Source organism: Mastacembelus armatus, chromosome 2 (genome assembly GCF_900324485.2).
Source record: "Mastacembelus armatus chromosome 2, fMasArm1.2, whole genome shotgun sequence".
Taxonomy (NCBI): domain Eukaryota; kingdom Metazoa; phylum Chordata; class Actinopteri; order Synbranchiformes; family Mastacembelidae; genus Mastacembelus; species Mastacembelus armatus.
The window spans coordinates 7,349,651-7,369,123 of NC_046634.1; the positions used below are offsets into that span (position 1 = coordinate 7,349,651).

General features: G+C 40.6%; 1 protein-coding gene across 8 annotated transcripts in view; it reads right to left on the reverse strand.

Annotated features, from left to right (window-relative positions):
• The window catches only part of LOC113127275 (sodium- and chloride-dependent GABA transporter 2-like), a 28,686-nt gene extending 9,759 nt beyond the window's left edge, over positions 1 to 18,927 (reverse strand). The window contains exons 1-17 of one of the 8 annotated variants that reach the window (XM_026301707.2): positions 18,767 to 18,926; positions 18,519 to 18,598; positions 13,726 to 13,836; positions 12,624 to 12,869; positions 12,060 to 12,194; positions 10,049 to 10,189; positions 9,865 to 9,955; positions 9,634 to 9,766; positions 8,890 to 9,024; positions 7,912 to 8,015; positions 7,351 to 7,475; positions 7,016 to 7,128; positions 6,763 to 6,900; positions 6,542 to 6,644; positions 4,995 to 5,095; positions 3,084 to 3,254; positions 1,252 to 2,572 (exon numbers count right to left, since the gene is read on the reverse strand). In XM_026301707.2, coding sequence (XP_026157492.1) covers positions 2,447 to 2,572; positions 3,084 to 3,254; positions 4,995 to 5,095; positions 6,542 to 6,644; positions 6,763 to 6,900; positions 7,016 to 7,128; positions 7,351 to 7,475; positions 7,912 to 8,015; positions 8,890 to 9,024; positions 9,634 to 9,766; positions 9,865 to 9,955; positions 10,049 to 10,189; positions 12,060 to 12,194; positions 12,624 to 12,837 — 1,830 coding nt within the window. In that variant the 5' untranslated portion in view covers positions 12,838 to 12,869; positions 13,726 to 13,836; positions 18,519 to 18,598; positions 18,767 to 18,926 and the 3' untranslated portion in view covers positions 1,252 to 2,446. Of the gene's footprint in view, positions 1 to 875; positions 1,059 to 1,251; positions 2,573 to 3,083; positions 3,255 to 4,994; positions 5,096 to 6,541; positions 6,645 to 6,762; positions 6,901 to 7,015; positions 7,129 to 7,350; positions 7,476 to 7,911; positions 8,016 to 8,889; positions 9,025 to 9,633; positions 9,767 to 9,864; positions 9,956 to 10,048; positions 10,190 to 12,059; positions 12,195 to 12,623; positions 12,870 to 13,347; positions 13,540 to 13,725; positions 13,856 to 18,518; positions 18,599 to 18,766 lie in introns of those variants that run through there. The other 7 variants (XR_003295408.2, XM_026301712.1, XM_026301708.2 and 4 more) reach the window with 7 other exon arrangements.
• Between the last annotated feature and the right edge of the window lie 546 nt (positions 18,928 to 19,473).

Consider the following 19,473-nt stretch of genomic DNA (forward strand, 5'->3'; position numbering starts at 1 on the left):
GTCAATACTGACTGGTGCCCCTGTAGAAAATATTAATATGCATGATTGCTTTGCTCTTGAATGATATTTCAGATATGCTATCCCTGAAAATATTAACACAAAACTGCTGTTTGTGTCCCCAAAAATGTACACCAAAGAATTGTTAGTAGATGAGGTTAACAGTGCTGCAGCTGCAGACTGGTGGCACTGAGCCTGAGCAAAAATTAGGAAACTTTTTCATGAATATACATGTACAGAAAAATCACACACACACAAACACACACACACACTTTGGCTCACATCCCTACAATGTCCTCCTCTCCCTCCCTCTTCCTCTCTCCTCTTTGAATCAGACACTCTCAAGCTTGTTGGATCATTTTTAATCCCCATCATCTGAAACTAAGATGTATGCCAAAGCAACCATATGGACATAAATCACCCGTTATCCACACACACAATTACACAGTAACCCGGATCACATGTGCAACGCCGGCTGCATACAGTAACACACGTCACCAAAACTAGTTGTGAGTGAGTGTGTATGTGAACCACGCGTGCTGAGCCACGTGTGTTGGACCAGCCCACTTCCTATGGTGGCTGGGAGAGGAGGGAGTCCAATACGGTTAATTGACAAGCCAAGCCTTTTACATAACTGCCAGGCTCCATCTAAGTGGTGGTATCAGAATTCCCCCCGCCGCTGCTACTCATCCTCCTTCTTTAGTCTCATGACTCCTTCTCCTCTTCTGTACACACACACACTCTCCATCCTACGATTCTATCCCTTCATGGATGTTAAACCAGTAATTCCCATCAGAATGGAGATGCTTCAGAAGGGAATGGCAATCACAGAGCTTGTTTTTGAGATGGTTGAACGGCTGATGAAGTGCGGGTGTCTTTCTCCATCTGTTTTTCTGTCTTTGTGGAAACCAGGTGTGTCAGCCTCGGTTACCATGGCGCAGAGAGGAGAAACATCTCCAGGGTCACAGCTATAGGGTCATCTTCAGGGTCACAGCTATAGGGTCATCTTCAGGGTCACAGCTATACCCAGAGCTATACTCTGCAGGAACACAAACACACACCTGCACACACACATTTCATTTTTAACCAAATTATATATATATATATATATATATATAAACACAGAAAGAGTGGGAGACAGACAGACAGAGAAACAGAGAAAGAAGAACATCTCTATATACCTGTAAACAGAGCTGATAAAACACTTGGACCCATTTAAAAAACAGATGAGTTGAGTAGCATAGCTCTTTGAAATTCTTTCAAATGCTCCTCAGAGCTAATTTTAACCAATCAAAAACACACAAATTTCAAATTTGTATAAAAAACATCAACATATTTATGTTTAAACATATTAAATATTCCTTACTGTTCAGTTTTTACAGTCAAGAGTACGTTAAGTACAGTAAGTTCATGATTTTACATAAACCCCACTGAGACACTGACAAGACCTCATGGTGATGTAAAAAAGAATATAGTAAAGTAAAAAAACCTTCTTGTCTTTTCTTTGTCATATATTACAGTCACTTTAAGCCTGTGACTGTAATATATGACAATGATACTAAGGATTGTAAACTACAGATTGTCTTCATGCTATAGGTTCTTTAGAAGAATATACACATCCCCACACTGCATACAGGGTGTATATTCATTTTTACTTCTAGTGCATGTAGCACCATTAAAATGTTGCCATTGAAGACTGTAAACTCCTCTGCAAAGACAATCACAACAGAGTGCTTAGTTTGTTTTACAGGTACAGTGCTTTCTAATTAAAAACCTACTTCAAGATTTTAAATTAAACATTTGGTGTCCAGAATAAAAACATTTTAATTTTGTCTAGGTAGCAGAAGCAATTTTGTAACATTGTATTAATATATTCTGAGATATTATGGTTGTATGTTTTCCAGCTTGATAAGAAATAGTTCTGCCTTTTACATTTGCAGAAACTGCACTTGAAGCTTGTGCAACTGACAGCAGTGAAAAATGTCATGTGACTAATGCAACTATTGCATTAGCACCAATTGTGCTTGGTGTAAGGCATATTATAAACAATGTGTAAGCCATGATTTGGCATTCGCACATACAAAAGCCAGACAAATATCATATAAGAAAAGTTTAAGTGGACCAGCTAACACAAGCAGAAGGTAATGTGATAACTCCTGCCTAGACAACGGTTATTTAGCTGCATGACTTAGATGATTACAGAAGCTGTGATTAATGGTTCAATTAAAATAAGAGATTTTAGGAAGAAGAAAATGTTGAGATATTGATGCTATTTTGAAATAACCAAGTCTGCCAACCAGTAACGGAAGCTGTTCTATTTAGACCCTCAACAATCCAGCCCCTCTATTGGGACTCTGCAGTGTCAACTCTAACTTAGACCCTACCCTTCCTCACACCTGATTGGCTGAGCAATATCCAGTGTCCCATCATCATATACAACTTTATCAGGTCACATGGTCCTGGATGATGCGACTGGCTCCTTTGACTTCTTGCTCAGGGGCAGTGCTGGGCTGTATGGGAGTGCTGGGTGTTTGGTGGATGAGGCTTTGGCAGGACTGCATAGGTGCTGGAAGCGCTGGTGGATCAAAAAGTCACAGTTAACTGATTGTTTTAATATCTTAAAATCCTCATCACTTCGAACAACTGTATTCTTGTTCACTTTTAACACATTCAAAATAAAACCCTATCCCAGCTCTCTTTGGGTGAAAGGCAGGGGTCCACCCTGGACAGGTCACCAGTCCATCACAGGGCCACATAGAGACAAACAACCTCACACACTCACACTCACTCCTATGGGCAATTTAGAGTCACCAGTCAACCTGACATACATGTTTTTGGACTGTGGGAGGAAACCAGAGTACCTGGAGAAAACCCACACAAGCACAGGGAGAACATGCAAACTCCACACAGAAAGGCCCCTGATGGGTTTCAAACCAGGAACCTTCTTGCTGTGAGGCAACAGTGCTAACCACTCAGCCACCATGCTGCCCTCACTGTGCATGTGTAGGTTCTTAACATCTGTGGATTAATAATGGATTATCAGGAGCACATGATAATAAAAGGGTTTCACAGCATGCTGGTACAACCTGTGGCAGAGTTCCTGGGGTGGTGACCAGGGCATAAATGGCCCAGATGGGGAGCAGAGAGACAGAAGAAAGGGTGAGGAGCCAGCCCAGCATGGTGGCCCACACTGGAGCAACCAGACCTTTCCCCAGGCTCAATGGAGACCAGCACACCAGGGAAAACACAAAGGTAGCCTGAAGGAGGGAGAAAGGTGGACTGAAAATGTTTTTCAGTATTATGACTGAAAATATTACAAACATATACAGTATATGTAATAGTACATACAATTTTTGATAAAATTATGCAAATCTCCATATTGACATGTACTTCATTGCTGTGAAAATTAGCTTGACTGAACAGTTTGCCATGCATGTTTGCAAATATTATATTTAAACTCTTAATTACAGTACTTTATGTATCCTTCTATGGGGTAAGGTTGCTGTCAAAAAAGACGTGCGTGTACTAATAAACATTCGTACATATTGGCCCAAGGTTGTGCATAAATGAATAAAACGTACACAAAAATGTGGTTTTGTAAACTCTCGTATGAGTCAAATCATACATAAAATATGTAGTGCGTGTTCTTATCTGAGAATACGAGTCTAAAAAAATAAAAAACACAAAATAATAATACGAAGCGCAATTTTACGCTTGGTGTTTCTCCTTTATGAACACGAACTGACAACTGTGGTGACTTTACGTCACAAATACGTCACGGACTCGCAGGCCTTATGTATCGAGCAGAAGATACATCGATTTCACAAACTGCGCATTCAATCATGTCTTTAAAACATACTTTATATTTATTAAAAACTGATGTCATCACCATGATCAAATACTGACGCAGTCTATCGACAGTCCCCAGTTAACCATAACATCTGTCTTCAGGTCAACATGTGTCCATGTTAATTGGTGACTGTCTTCAACACGTCCATGGTTGCTCGAGATATTTGGAATCCAGTTTAGAAAAAGAAATAAAAGCAACATATCCGTTCAAAGTGTAGACAGGTACATCGGCACCATGATAACTAGCTAGTTAGCTAGTTACAATCTGAACTTTTTTTTAAGACTGTTGCTGTGGCAACGGTAGTTTAGCGTCACTAAAACTCACCAACAGATTTAGTCAAAATACATTATCTGAGTTTTTCTCGCGGATATAACAATGTACTTTGCATCGGTTTCCGAAACCAATATAGTAAGAAAATGATATTCACAATGTGAGATACATAATCTATTGACCTGATTTCGTCCCGTCTCTGTTGCACTCTCCTCGTCTGCCATCTTGCCGCCTCCTAGTCAAACACAGTCCGTACGCATGCGCAGTTTGTGAAATCGATGTATCTTCTGCTCGATACATAAGGCCTGCGAGTCCGTGACGTATTTTTGACAGCAAAGTCGCGGTTGTCAATTCGTGTTCATAAAGGAGAAACACCAAGCGTAAAATTGCGCTTCGTATTATTATAATTATTTTATTTTAGTATTTTATTTTTTTAGACTCGTATTCTCACATATGAACACGCACTACATATTTTATGTATGATCTGACTCGACGAGAGTTTACAAAACCACATTTTTGTGTACGTTTTATTCATTTATGCACAACCTTGGGCCAATATGTATGAATGTTTATTAGTACACGCACGTCTTTTTTGACAGCAACCTTACCCCATATCCTTCCCGATGAAGCTGAAGATATCTGTTCCTGAGTTGGGTGAAATATTTTTTAAAAATTGAAACTTGTTAATTGTGAAATAGTATACAGGTAAACATGTTTGGGATTTTAAAGTCTTCCTTCAGCCTGCCAATCAATTTAATTACAATGACTGCATATAATAAAAAAAAAACAGTCAATACCAGTTTCAATTACTGTAACTCACAAAAACGAGACAATACACTAACATGTGAAAGCAGAGAAATGGAGAGTGGTCACTCACTGTGCACACAGCTGGGGTCAAGTATTTCCAGCACAGCTTGAAGGCAGGCATGGGGCTGTATCCAGTCATATCCCTGATGTTGGCACTAAAGCGCTCAGCTCCTGTGGCCAAAACAGGACCCATGAGTGGTTGTGTTTTGGTTTGGCTTATGGCTGGATTGTTGCTTTTGGTAGGGGTGGCCAACTTTGACTTAAAATGTATTTTCTGCCCAGTATCCACCACTACAGAGAAGAATATTAGAAATTTTTCTTTATGTTGTTTTTATTATGCAGCATTAAGGCCTGGGTTAGCAGTAATAGTAGTAATATTTAGTAAAATAAGTGGTATTGACATTAATTATCTCAAACTAATTCTAAAGTGGAGTTAAACATCTTGCCTAGTTTTAGATCCCAAGTCCTTCAGGACCACTAACAAAATGTCAGTGTATGCTAATGTCCTCAAAAAACTATAAAATCCTAGTCATAAAAAGTGCTGCAGAGTCCTGATCACTGTTACCCAGTTCAATTGCTGCAGCCATTTAATGCTGGAAATGCCAGATACCTGATGTTACCTGCAATACCACTCCTAATTTACCTTTCACAGCTTTTCTGGGACTTAATGCTTTAAGAAATACAAGAGTCATTGTATTGTCTTGGTGTATACGCATTCCAACCATCTTACATTTAAAATAACTGGCTGAGACAGGGGCTCCCTGCGGCCGCCAGACTGAGACTGAGAGGCGACAGGGCCTGGGGGCTGATTTAGGGCCCAGAGGAGACACACAGGGGCCTGGCCAGGAGCCAGCCTCCTTACAACAGTAGGTAGCTGCAGACATGTTAATCCACTGTCTACTGAGTTTGGGTGGAATGCAGAAGGAGTGGAGGAAGTGGACAGTATGTTTATCTGATTTTAGGAGTTGCTTTAATTGGTAATAAAAAAAAAGTTCAAAAGTTCTTTTTATATTTTCTAAATAAACTGACAACAACCAACTCTGAGATTTATTCCGGCATTTCTAATCCCATTGTGAGATTAATGAGCTCTAAAAGAATTAAATTAAACTCCGGCATGTAGTGGAATGGGCTGGTGGGATATTTTCTCCATTTAAAATCGATGTTAGATTAAAGTAGTAGGTAGGGCAAAAAAGAAGGAGAGAAAAACAAAAACAAAAGAGTGGGAAGTGTGAAGCTACAGAAGAGGAGATGAGAGGAGGAGGGGAAAGAAAGAAATGAAATAATGAACTGGAATGAAAAGGAAGGATTAGAGTAGAACAGTGATAGAAAGAAAACGGGTGGCAATAAAACAAAAAGGATGAGAAATGAGAACAGTAAGAAAAGGGAAGAAGGGTAAAGAACTTACAAATACCATGAATACCAAGAACTAAAGGAAAAAGACAGGGGAGAGGAGGATAGAAATTATAATTAAAAAAGGAGGGAAAATAGCAGAGAAAATGAATGCAGATAAAGGGCAAGGAGGAGTAAGGATAAGAAATGAAGGGAAAGCAAAACGAGATAAGAAGAAAGGGAAATGAAAAGTAAGGAAAGAAAAGCAGAGGAGAGGAGTTGGCGTACCATACACCCAGCCGATGGCCACAGACTGGAAGATGGAGAGGAGCAGCAGGCTGGCTCCACTGCAGGAGAAATGGTCATAGATCTGAAACACATACAGCCCAGCCTGCACCGTGAAGACAAACATACACACAAAGAGAAAACAGTCCATTATTCCAGGTCATTAAAATCAAAGCAGGTAGATCTAAAGAGGATCATATACATATCCATCCATGCTAACTTACTGGCGTGACCATGACCAGTCCAATCAGGAAGCAGACGATGCAGATGAACAGTAGAAGCAGCTCCCTGCGGTGGCCTCGTCTGATCAGGTGAGGGTACAGGTCAGTGATCGACGTCATCAGGGCCTCCAGACTCACAAACTGAGTGACAGATGGGAGACATGGTCATTGTGCGTGATGTCAGTTTTACATGACGTGTCAGATTGACTTACAGTAATTCATCAGAGATGGTGTGTGTGTGTGTGTGTGTGTCTACCTGTGTGTCCAGCCCCAGCATGATGATCATGAGAAAGAAGCAGACAGCCCAGAGTTGGGGTAGAGGCATCATGGCTACAGCTCTGGGGTAGGCGATGAAGGCAAGACCAGGCCCTGAGACCACATCCCACCACAGGAAAAAAAAAGAAGTATTTGTGTTATTCTAACAATACAAATATGACATACACTGTTGCACATTGTGCAAATTTTATAGATACTGATTGTGAAATGTTAGCTTCTTTCTGCTTTTCATTCAGCCTTTTTCCCTAAACATCTCCTCACATCTGCCAATTTCAGCTGGGAAATTCCAGCTTCCATCTCAAAATCATGTTTCACCTGACTGGGCCACAGTGGATATATCCACACCCTGCTCCTCAGCCATGAAGCCCAGCACTGAGAAGATGGCAAAACCTGCCAGAAAACTGGTGCTGCTGTTCAGGAGGCACAGAAAGAAAGAATCCCTGGAAGGACAAAAACACATGGACACAATTTGAAAACATACATTTAATCAATGAAACACAACAAACTAAATATTCTAAAAAGTGTTTTCAGTAAGTCTCAAAACAGAGCAGATTACACTGAGGTTCTGATCTTGGTCTCTGGCCTTGTATTATAGAGCTGTGGCCTGTGACTGTAAATGCAAGCCAAGAGTTAAGTGCTCAGCTCTTTCTGTGAGTGTGTGTGGTGAGTCCTGGAGTGTGGGATCCATTTTCTTTAAGGTGTGTATGTATCAAGTGTTTTCTCTGTCCATTCCAGCCATTCCTTCTGGAAGCCTTGGAACCACTGGGAGCTCACATCTTACATTTAAATGAATATGGTTTGTCTGAAGTGGAGTGTAAGGAGATGCTGTGTGGCTGAGGCTGCTGTTGTGTGGTTGTATGTGACAAAGTGCCTCACTTATAGCAATCATTGTTGTATTTGTTGTAACTGCCCAGGGCTGTGAGACTTCCCAAACAGATTCCATAAGAGAAAAATATCTGGGTACCTGCATCCATCCATACCTACAGAAAGACAGGCGGGAAGACAAAAAGGCAGAGTAGAGGAGAATCAATATGTGCTTTAAAGATTATCCATCCATCCATTATCTATACCTGCTTATTCCTTAACCAGGGTCACAGGGATCTGCTGGAGCCTGTCCCAGGTCTCTTTGGGTGAAAGGCAGGGGTCCACCCTGGACAGGTCACCAGTCCATCACAGGGCCACATAGAGACAAACAACCTCACACACTCACACTCACTCCTATGGGCAATTTAGAGTCACCAATCAACCTGACATACATGTTTTTGGACTGTGGGAGGAAACCAGAGTACCTGGAGAAAACCCACACAAGCACAGGGAGAACATGCAGACTCCACACAGAAAGGCCGGGTTGCGAACCCTGGACCTTCTTGCTGTGAGGCAATGGTGCTAACCACTCACCCACCAAGCTGCCTATGCTTTAAAGATTATATTTAATTTAAATACTTTCTTTTCAAATTTTGAATTTTTTTGATACAAATTCCAAAGCATATTTAATAAACTGTTTTTCACAGCAGTTGAAAAACTCATGACATTACGAACAAATGTGTTAATATTAGTTTGATATATCCTAGTTTTTCTCTCTGCTGAAACTTTGTGATGAGTAACTGTCGAGAACTTTATGGTTGCCCAAGTAATGAATAACGTCTGCTTTCTCGAGATTCACACCTGAAAATAAAAAGTACTTTTCAGAGCAAACAGTACACAATTTTTATTTTCACAGGGCCTCCTACCTTTAGGAGCAGCCAGACAACCTAAAAGAGTCAGAGTTTCTTTTGCAGCCGACAGGTGTTTTTCCTGTTTTTAATCTTAAATAGTGTAAAGACACACAAAGTGTGTACATTTGTGTTTGTGTACCTGTGGATCTGCCAGGCGGGTGTGGTTTGGTTTGAGGTAGTAGATGATGCCCTGGGCTGCTCCAGGCAGGGTGACACCACGCACCAGCAGCACAAACAGCATCACATATGGGAAGGTGGCTGTCAGATACACCACCTAGAGTGTACACAGTGTGCAGGGATGTGGTTAGGATGCCACAGAGAGGGGGAAAACAGGACGGACAGGTCTGTGATGTCCTCAAACAGGGATGAGCTACTAAAAAGAGGGATCCCTGGAAAGTTGGATGGTGGCAGTAAGACAACAAACAAGTCCTACAGAACGACTGCAGTGCCCAGGCACATATTTTATTTGTTAGCCATATTAAAGGAGAATACTGACTGACACAAGCATACTTCAGGCATGTGTTCATGAAGAGAAGCTCTGAGACTAAAAGTTATTTCATTGTGGATGTCTGTCTCCACTACAGGAACTTCACTATGAATCCATCAATCTTTTTAAGAACTCAGGAGCTTTACCTCCTTTTCACCAGCAGAACAAGACCTTACATTTAGTTCCTGCATCAGATGTTCTATCCCAATGGGGCCCAGGAAGAGTTTTGAAATTTGAATCTGAAAATACATTATCTGATAATATACCTAATTGCATTTTTCCTAAGATACAGTGGAAATGCAAATAGGTTACAGTTCTTGGAACAAGTTAGTTAAAAAAACCATTCCCAGAGATGAAGGAGAGGCAGTGAAAGCATCATACTGGGGGGATGCTCACCTTTCCAGTGGACTTGACTCCCTTCCAGACACAGAAGTAACAGGTGAGCCAGACAATGGCCAGACACAGAGCCAGCTTCCAGCTGATTGGTCCCAGCTCATCTAAACTGCTGGAGAGACGGAGCGCCTCCCGCCTACAACACACACTGCTGTTTATTCCTCATGGGCAGAAGTATTCCCACTATACGATTCAGACCTTGAATATCCAGCAATAAGAAACCAAGGCACTCACTCCCAAAACTCCATGACAGGAGAAGTGGCATTCTCAGGCAGGCTGCTCACATGGGTTGTCTGGTTGTGATGCTCAAACTGGACACAAGTCTCTGCAGGACAATACACACTCAATAGACTTAAAGTTTGACACAGCAGCCTCTTATTGCACTGAGAGAAACTTCTAATTTCCTGTCTTAACTGACCAGTATTCCACGTGTTGTTACAGTGGGACCAAGGCAGCTCAGCCTGGAAGCTGTAGGACAGGTAGAAGAGAGCCCAGGCCAGTATGATGATGTAGTACACACAGCCATGCAGGATGATCACCTGGCTGGCATAGCCAAGACCTGTGGAGAAATCAGAAGATAGACGAACACACAACACACAAATAAGTGATCTTCAAAGCACTGAAACACAATTATTCTATCGTCACTTCTATGTCACTTGAGTTTCTTTTGAAAGCCACCATTTATGGAGACACTTGACTTGCAGCCTACATCAAGTATGTCTTTATTAGGACTGAATGATGGTCTTATGAGGTTCTGAGTGGGTGAGAAAGCGAAGGCTGTTTGCCCAGACAAATAGCTGTTTGTGGTAACCTCTCATGAAATTCAGGCCTTTCGCTCATGATGACATATTAAATGCACAATCCAGAGAGGAAACCCCACAAAAGCATTTGTTTGTTTGTGCGTAAGTTTATGCGTAGAGGTAAAAGAGCCTTGCATACGTGTGTATATGTGTATGTACATCATATTCTTCACGTGACGGTTCAGCAGTGTTTGTCCACGTGCTGTTCACACAACTAGCTGTCCACATAATAATGAACATTGCATTTATGTGTGTACGCATCTGCAAGGTAAAAATCAACTCCACACATGAACATATTCTGTTTATAATGTGTTCCTTAGCTGGTCCACCTATTATTCTACTGACTTAAGTTGCCACATAAAAATATCAAGGTTCGCTTTGCAACAACCTTGAATCTGACAAAAATGACTTAAACTATATATTTGAGCTTGTATAAGTTCTTTGAGCCTCCAGTGTGATTTGGTGTTTCACATTTTCCAGAGAAGCATAACTGCTAGCAGAGAGGTGCTAGTCACACTGCAGGGTGGGAAAAAATTGACTCCGTTTAGAAACTATAATCTGTGTTGGTAAGGTGTTTACTCCCACTAAAGGCAAAAAGCCACACTGTTCAAATGTCCTTGCTGTTCTCATCTCAATACCATCACATGTGCAGACAAACTTACTGCTTCTCAACCAACTGTAACATTATTTTTCCCTTAATTAGTCATTCTGCTGCCGGCTATGAATAAATATTACAGGGTGGACTGACACATCAAAGTCCTCCATAGTGCCTTTACTGTATGGGCGGTCCAGGTTTACATCTAAAAAAAAAAGCACACACATGGAATCTGCTGTACAGGTCTACCTTAAGACTGCAAGCTCCTTTATACTTGCTTCAACATATTTAATTAAACCAGCTTCCATTCCTAAAGGGTTTGGATTATCTAGGAACATGTGTACACATTAACTACCCTCACACACTGTTTGATTTTTCTTAAAAAGAATCACATTGAGCAGGGCTGATTCTGTTTCACTGGTGTGTGTTAAGTTCATGCTTAACCTTTATACTTTATTTGCATAGCGGGATGCCATGAAAGCAAGACACTGAAACTAAAGTCTGTATTTTTACTGGCAGACAGAGAACATGTTTCCTTCTGCACTTGTGAACTGCTTGATTCACAAGCTGAATATGAAGCACACATGCATGCAGCTGGCAGAGCATGACAAACTTTTTGATTGCGGACATGTTGTTTTTATGGGTTTTGTATTGATGTGGACACTGGAATGCTTTGATTGCTTGTGGCAATGCATTAAAACTTTAGGAAAAAAAGACAAGGGAAAGTAAAGTAGAAGAGACATAAAGTCTGAGAGTGAAAATTAAAAAACATATTCACATCGGTTGACTGACTGATTAGACGTTATTAAAAAACAATTTGATTATCAATATCTCCTAGAAATAAGACTCTGAGTACATCATCTTAGGTCAGCTTGGTTTTGACATTTTATATTAAAAATACTTATTAATTAATTGAGAATTTAATAGGCAGATCAATCAGTAATGACAATAATCTTTATGCAATTTAACAGAACAACACCAGACAGAGCTGAAGCCTAAGAAAGTCTACTACTGAAATAAGTAGACAGGCATACCTCCAAATAATGGGCAGATAGTCCTCCAGGCACTGACACCTCCCAGACTGGTGTACTGTCCCAGCGAGGTCTCCAGGAGGAACAGAGGGATGCCGCACAGCACCAGGAACAACAGGTAAGGTACAAAAAACACACCTGGACACAACACAGAAGGGGCCCTGCTTCAGTTTTACATTCAATACTATTTTTAACCCTAAAAAAATGTTATCCCATCTTTGTTGTAATCTGAACTCTATAAACCAAGTAATAACTCCAATCTAACCTTTGTGCTTAAGAAGGCTCATTTTTTATTTTTAAATTAACTTTTGAATATGAGCTTAGAAAGAGGTCAAATTCAATATAATGGCCACATTCTGGCCATCTTCATATCTTAATGAAGGTATCTTATATATTTTTATTGATATAAAAATACAAAATCAAAATATCAGTGCAAGCAGCTTGACAAGTCACACCTAGTTTTAGAAAAGGAGAAAAAGAGACAAAAAAAGGAAACACAAGAGGCAGATAACAGACAGACAAGAGAGGAGGGAAGACAGAACTTTTTAATTGTCCCGTATGCTTTACCTCCTCCATTTTTGTAGCAGAGGTAGGGAAACCTCCAGACGTTGCCCAGACCGATGATCTGCCCTGCCACAGCCAGGAGGAACTCAGCCTTGCTACCCCACTGGCCTCTGGTTTGCAGGCTGTTTTTGGCAGCTTCTTTCCTACTAGGGAGGCTCCCTTGGTGGCACTTGTCTAGCAGCGGGTCCCCTTGCTGTGGAGGCAACTGGTCAGCCATGACTGGATGCTGCAGGGACACAAACACGCATCCTTGAAAAACGAAAACACAAGAGATTATGAGAAACAGAACCAGTTAGGGATAAAAACAAAACAAAAAAGAGGCACAAGGCACATCTTTGCAGCTGGGATGACACAACCAGATCTTAAGTGCATTTTGGCACCCTCACTTATCTGTGATGTGTGGGTGTGTCCTTTATCTGTCCCCTGCAGCACCTTTTCTCTCATGACTTCACCTAAGCCTCACATGTAGTTATATAACTGTATCTACTAAGTTATTTTATTGATATTTTGTTTCTTGCTGTGTCATAGTCTAGTCTATCATTTCATCAGTGCTCATATAGTAAGTTATGAGTTTTATGCTCGGGATTATAATTTAATAATCTTTTACTTTCGTGGTATAAACAGACAACACATTTGCTTAGGTTTAATATTTTTCCTTATTTTTATTCTTTCTAAATATTTTAACGATAGAAGCAGGGACTGCTGCACTTAATGATTATTGACTTACTGATTTATTGATGCAGATCAATTTGTGAGACACCTTAACACTCGCTATGACCTCACCACTGTTTCACTGTTGAGCCAGGACAATACTGCGATACCGAGATAAATATAAACCCAGGGAATAATCAATCACCTTGTTAGGAAATAAAAGCTTTAACGTTACGTCTGTTATCGCTCAGCCTAAAACCTTACGTTAACGTCTAACGGTTTTTAGGATGACGTTACGCCATCGCTGCAGAATTGAAGAGCAGAGGCGCGAACGAGTCTCACGTTACTCCATAATTTATTACAAAATCACCTGCAGCGAAAAGACGCATTAACCTTCGCATGGTATGTTGCGTGAAAGGAGAAAGTGCGGGGAATCTAACGTTAAGAAGCCTACCTCTGCGTTTCCCGGAGTTCTCTAGACAGCGACCACCCCCCTATTCGGCTGGTCGAATGGTTTGTTCCCGGCACGAGCGCAAGTTCGTGGGGCTCCTGGGTTGCGTCTAACCTGGCGCACAAACGGAACCACGGCATCATGGGTATTGGAGTGTTTGCTTACAAAACAATAAACATTTCGGTTATTATCTTGACACCATCTCTGAATATTTAAAGTAAATGTTAGCATGTTTGCATTGCTACTGCTGATATTAGAATAAAAAAAGTTACTAAATTGTTTTTATTTTATTTATTTATCTTTGCATACTTCTCCCACAGTTTATTGAATTACTGAATGAATTGTTTTGGGCTTTTTTCTGTGCCTGTGTGTGTGGTATAATTTAGTATTTATAGTATTAGTATAAAATAAACAAATCCATCCATTTTAGGTGTCAATACGTTATACTTGAAAGTAGTTTGTACCAGCACTGATCAACTGGAACCTGATCTTCATATTTAGCTAAGTCCTCACAGGATGCACTGTAAACAAGCAGAGTATATAGTGTCAATTTCAAAATCACTGGCTTATTCCATATAGGCCACTGCCGAAATTTAAGAAAAGCTTTATGGACTCTGTCATGTAAAGGTCTTGCTTTCTTAACCATTTTGACTACCTCAAGCAGCTCTCTGCATGTTTAATGGCCTGTGTCATTGCCTGTGCTCATTCAGCTGAGCATTTATAGCCACAGTAAAAAAAAAAACAAATCCAGTCTCCTGCTGACACTGTGCTCTAAGTACTTCATTCAGAAAATTGCATTCCACTGCTCAGACATATTAGATCACATCAATATGTGTATAAATCACATACAAAAATGAAAAGCATTGTGGTGTATATACACACATGCATACATATGTTTCAGCTTTGAGGGTTCTATGCAGTCATCACAAGATATGAGTAGCACATTTACAGTTTGTTCTGTACAAAGCACCCTCCAGTTAAATGTTCGGAAAAGCTCAAACTTTCCAAAACACAACCAAGTTGTAATTCAGACTGACTGCAGAGAGTTAAAGCACAATATAGTAACTCTAACACTAAAAGAAACTCACCGTCTATGTCGTAATTAAGGTGCAGCATGAATTTATGTCACAATTTACTTCAATCTTCCTTATTAGTAGAGGAAATTGCCCCAAAGAAAATCAAGAAGTCAAGGGTTAAGAGTCAGGAAGTAAAATGTCTTGCAATTATACATAATGCACAAATTCCTACATGTGTGTAAATCACACACACACACACACACACACACACACACACACACACACACACACACACACACACAGACTGATTTGTTTCCCAGGGACCAAATAAAACCCCAGGTCTAAGGGACCTTAATACTGTTGCCATTGTTCATCCTGACAAACCTGTAATCCCCATAAATGTGATGCCAGAGTGTGTAACTCAGAGCCGGCACATAGCTGCACACACTTTCTGCATGCTTTATGGCCACTTTTATTGGTGTCTTGCATTCAGGGCAGTGGGCCACTGATATACTGTGGTCAGCATAGTGGAACACTGCAGTCCTGTAGAACTGCAAGGTTCTCACTGTGTGTAATAGGAAGCATCATTGCAACATGTAAAGAAAATGGTAAAAATTCAGCGTAGACTATGATACTGGTTCTTCCTCTGAACACAAATGGCGATGCCATTGTCAACATTAGCACATAGTAAAAGAACTGTTCATTTAACACGCATGTTGAACAGGTGAGAGAGATTCATCATATACAAAATACACAATTTTCCAAAGGCTAAAATAAACAAATCACAGATCACACAGATCAAGCTCCGGTCTTTGGATAAAAGTGTTGTACACAACATCAACATCACCCTCTCTTTCTTCATTAGCTATGGCCAGTCCAGAAAAATGAATTCACTCTTTGGATGATGATTCAGTTTTTGTGCATTTATTCCAGACATCATCTGACTCAACTTTCAAGTGAAACCCACTGTGAGAAATTAAAGTAGTTTTCCTGCCTTGTTTGAAACCTTTGAAAGATTGGCAATTCCCTACATGAGTCTTTTACCGCAGTGGACATTCCTATGAGGTGTTGTGGGGCTTCACTGGAAAGTTAGTGTTACAAACAGAGCTCAAAGTGTCTACAGAGGACTAACTGTTCTTCTCTGATCTCTTGCTAAACGAAGAGTATGCTGCCTCTATACACATCATCAGCATGACAATGATATCAATCTTCTCGTCTATGTCTCACCTTATCTAACCTAACACAATATCCAGATTCTGCAGCATCACTCAAGCAAAGTTCGGCAAAGCCTACCACAGAGAACCAGGTCTGATATCTTTTAGCTCATGTCCATAATCACAAGTCCAACTCGGCCTGTCCTTGCTGCTGTTTATATGGATGTGAATTCCCACCAAGCCTTCATTCACCATGGCACCTTAATGAGATGGATTAATTAAGACCCTGTTCATTTGGACGCAAACCGTGACTGTCTCGTCCATCCAGCCTTTGCCTGTGTTGGAACAGGCTCTCAGACAAACCTAAGCATGCTACACAAAGCCAGATTCCTGTTGCTCACAGAGCATGAATACACGTGTTAAATTATTGTACCAAAGGATGTTTATATGTGAACTACTGGACTAATGACTTTATATTTCAATTAACATGTAGCAGCAACTCTGAAGTAATAACAGTGGTGTTTATGTTTAAACCAAACAACGCTAACATCCTGGTTTGCCAGAGTGACAGAGAAGAGGTTTGATTTAATACTGCAACAATGAAAATTAACTTGATTAATTATTAGTGACTAGTTCACGTTCACCACATATCTCCGTTGTTGTACACATGACAAAGTCATGGGGTACCTGCTCTGTAATTATATCATTACAGGCCATTGCTTCTAAGATGACTCTATTTCATTATTTCATTACTGTGCTCCTTGCAGGCTTGGCAGCACTTACTGGCATGGTTTTGCATTCCATAGACGGCTGTTTCATATGCTTGAATGCTGAGACTTAACTGAGGTTAAGCACCTCGGTCAAGGGGCTCTGAGTGCCACACTGCTCCGGTGGGGATTTGAGGAGGGGCCCCTCTGACTCTCTGATCAGCCAGGTTAGAGACAAGCCTGGATGCATTGCGTGAGAAGTGTTCACACTGGAACATTTGGGAAAAACTACTGTGATGGAAAATCTATTTTATAAACTCTATGAAGATGCACAAATTATTAAGGTGTGTGTTTGTTATGGTTTTGCATTTCTGTCTAGAAAGCCTTGACTCAATTAACCAGTATGTTCCCTGCCAGGCTCCAGCAGCTTCTGTATGTATCCAGCTAATATGGACGGATTTTGTATTTTTTCCACTTGAATTATATTCTTGGCATTGTGGGGAAGGCTTTAAAATATTACATTGTTGTGCAGGGACATAAATTCTTCAGACATTGGTAATGCTTGCACCGGGGACTCTAAACACTTGATCTCAGTAACATGCCCCGTCTAAGTTGTAGCTCATTGTTGGCACAGAATATTTTCAGTGATTTTGATCATATTATTCTGCAAAGATACTGCAAACCCCTTCAGTAACTATGACCATTATGCAAATAATCGTATACTTATACTTCTCATAGATACAATGATGAAAACTAGCTACAATAAATAACATCTTTGATGCATGTTTTCAACTAAGTGACCACATACTGGCAGGATGACACACAGCACTAAACTGTCAGATACAGAACTCCACATTAGCAAATATGCACACAGCAATGATTCATAGACACATCATAGTAGCATCATGGGTTGACCTGGTCCTATTGACGTACATTGAAATTAAAAGGATCTTGGCAACTGTTCACTGCTGCTGAAGAGAGAACTGGGCCCATATTACTGGTTTCAGGTATTCTTTTAATTCCCCTGCCAACATCCCATCAAAAGGGGCAGACTGCTCAACATAAGTCCCACCACACAGTGATGACAGAAAACTGTTTTTGCCAAATCTAAGTAGCTGCCTCAGCACTGTGGTCGGATCACAAGAAAGCCTTGGAAACATCCATGGTCAACTTTGGTGGGTCCATCCAGTTCAATAGGTACCACAGATAAAACACACATGCTGCAACAGATAACATCACATTATAGTAGCACAGCAGCACAGAGGTGGAGTAGGTTAGCTACTGTGCATATAGTGTAGATTCCTATATGGTTTTAATGTTGAACTTTCTCCAAACAGAACACATGGTCAATACAAGGTTTTCAGAACATTTCATTCAAAAACTACAGGCTAGCATACTAATACTTTAAGATCACTACTGACTTTGATCTGTTTCAAATTACAGTCAAACAATATTGTAAAATTATTTTGGATTTATTTGTCTAAAAAAAACAAGAACACACACTGGTCAACAAATATGATGAACTTGTGCCAAGGTTAAGTGAAAACAGTTTTATGAAAGATTCTTATCATAAGTGGCACAGGAGTGAAATACAATGAGCCTCTGTGTTGGCAATGACTCAGCTTTTTGCAGTTGCACTGGTTTGTTGTTTCAAAGCTAAAGCGAATACTTTGGCTTTGGGGTTTAAAACAAACAAACTAGCCTTATTTTAGGTTGTACTGGATTTCAGAGGTTGGATCAGGAACATTAAATCTTACATGTGGACTGTTTGTCATGCTTATCACCCTTGTTATTATCCAATATCATATTCCACTGGTGGCAAACATTACTATATATCTTATTTTTGTCACAGTTTCTTAGTTGGCACACACACACGCACACACACACCTGCATAATGCATATAAACAGCATGCACCTACCAGTGGTAACTCAACACAGTCCTCTCTGCAGCCTTCTCAGGTGTTGAACCAAACCAATAATTAAAAAGATGAGTGTTTCCCTAAAGAGCAATAAAAACATATAAAAGTTCAGGTGGGAGAGGCAGACAAGCTACAAACAGGTGTAAAAGGTGAGGTCATTTTTTTTTGTTATGGCTCCAAACCCAAATTGGTCTGTTAATAAAAAGATTCTCACACACAAAAAGCAAAAATTAAAATCATCCACTCACCTCCAGCCCTGAAGGAAGGACTGCGCTCGCTGCTGAAACTGAAGACATTACAGGTGCATTGGATGAAGGAGGTGGAGCTGACAGCCTTGTAGCAGTCACAAAGGATGCAGGTTGCTTGGAACAGCTTCTGTTTTTAGCGCTCTTGTTTACGTCAGCTGCCAGTTGAACGTATATCCGCTTGCCTTGCACTGACAGTGACCCGCCTGCAGGATGGCGACAGCCATGCCACCTGCCTTTGGCAAACACTGTTATCGTGGAAACAGGCTATTCAGACAGCTACAGTGTTATCCTGCACCAGTAGCATTAAACTAAGGTTAAACTGGTTAAACTAAGTCATGTGTCCTTAGCGATCGATACACAGCCTGTCTGTGCTCATTTAAACACAGGTTTACAGCATTACAGCAATTTGTAACTGTACTGGACTGTTCTTCCCTTCCTGTTACTTTGACACTCAGACTTGGGCTGCATCATCCCAAAATGAACAAATCACTCATTATTGCAAGAGGCTCTTGAAAGTATCTGAAACCGTGGTGACGAAAATTCGATTGGTTCAGCTATGTGGTTGCTTAGGGTCACAGAGCTGGAATGAGGATGGACAGAGTGATGGAAAAACTTATTTTGTGCAATTCTGTGTTCACAGGCAAAAGGAAGGGAAAAAATGCAGGGAAACTAACTATCTTGGTCTATAAAAAGGCAAAGAAGAGGGA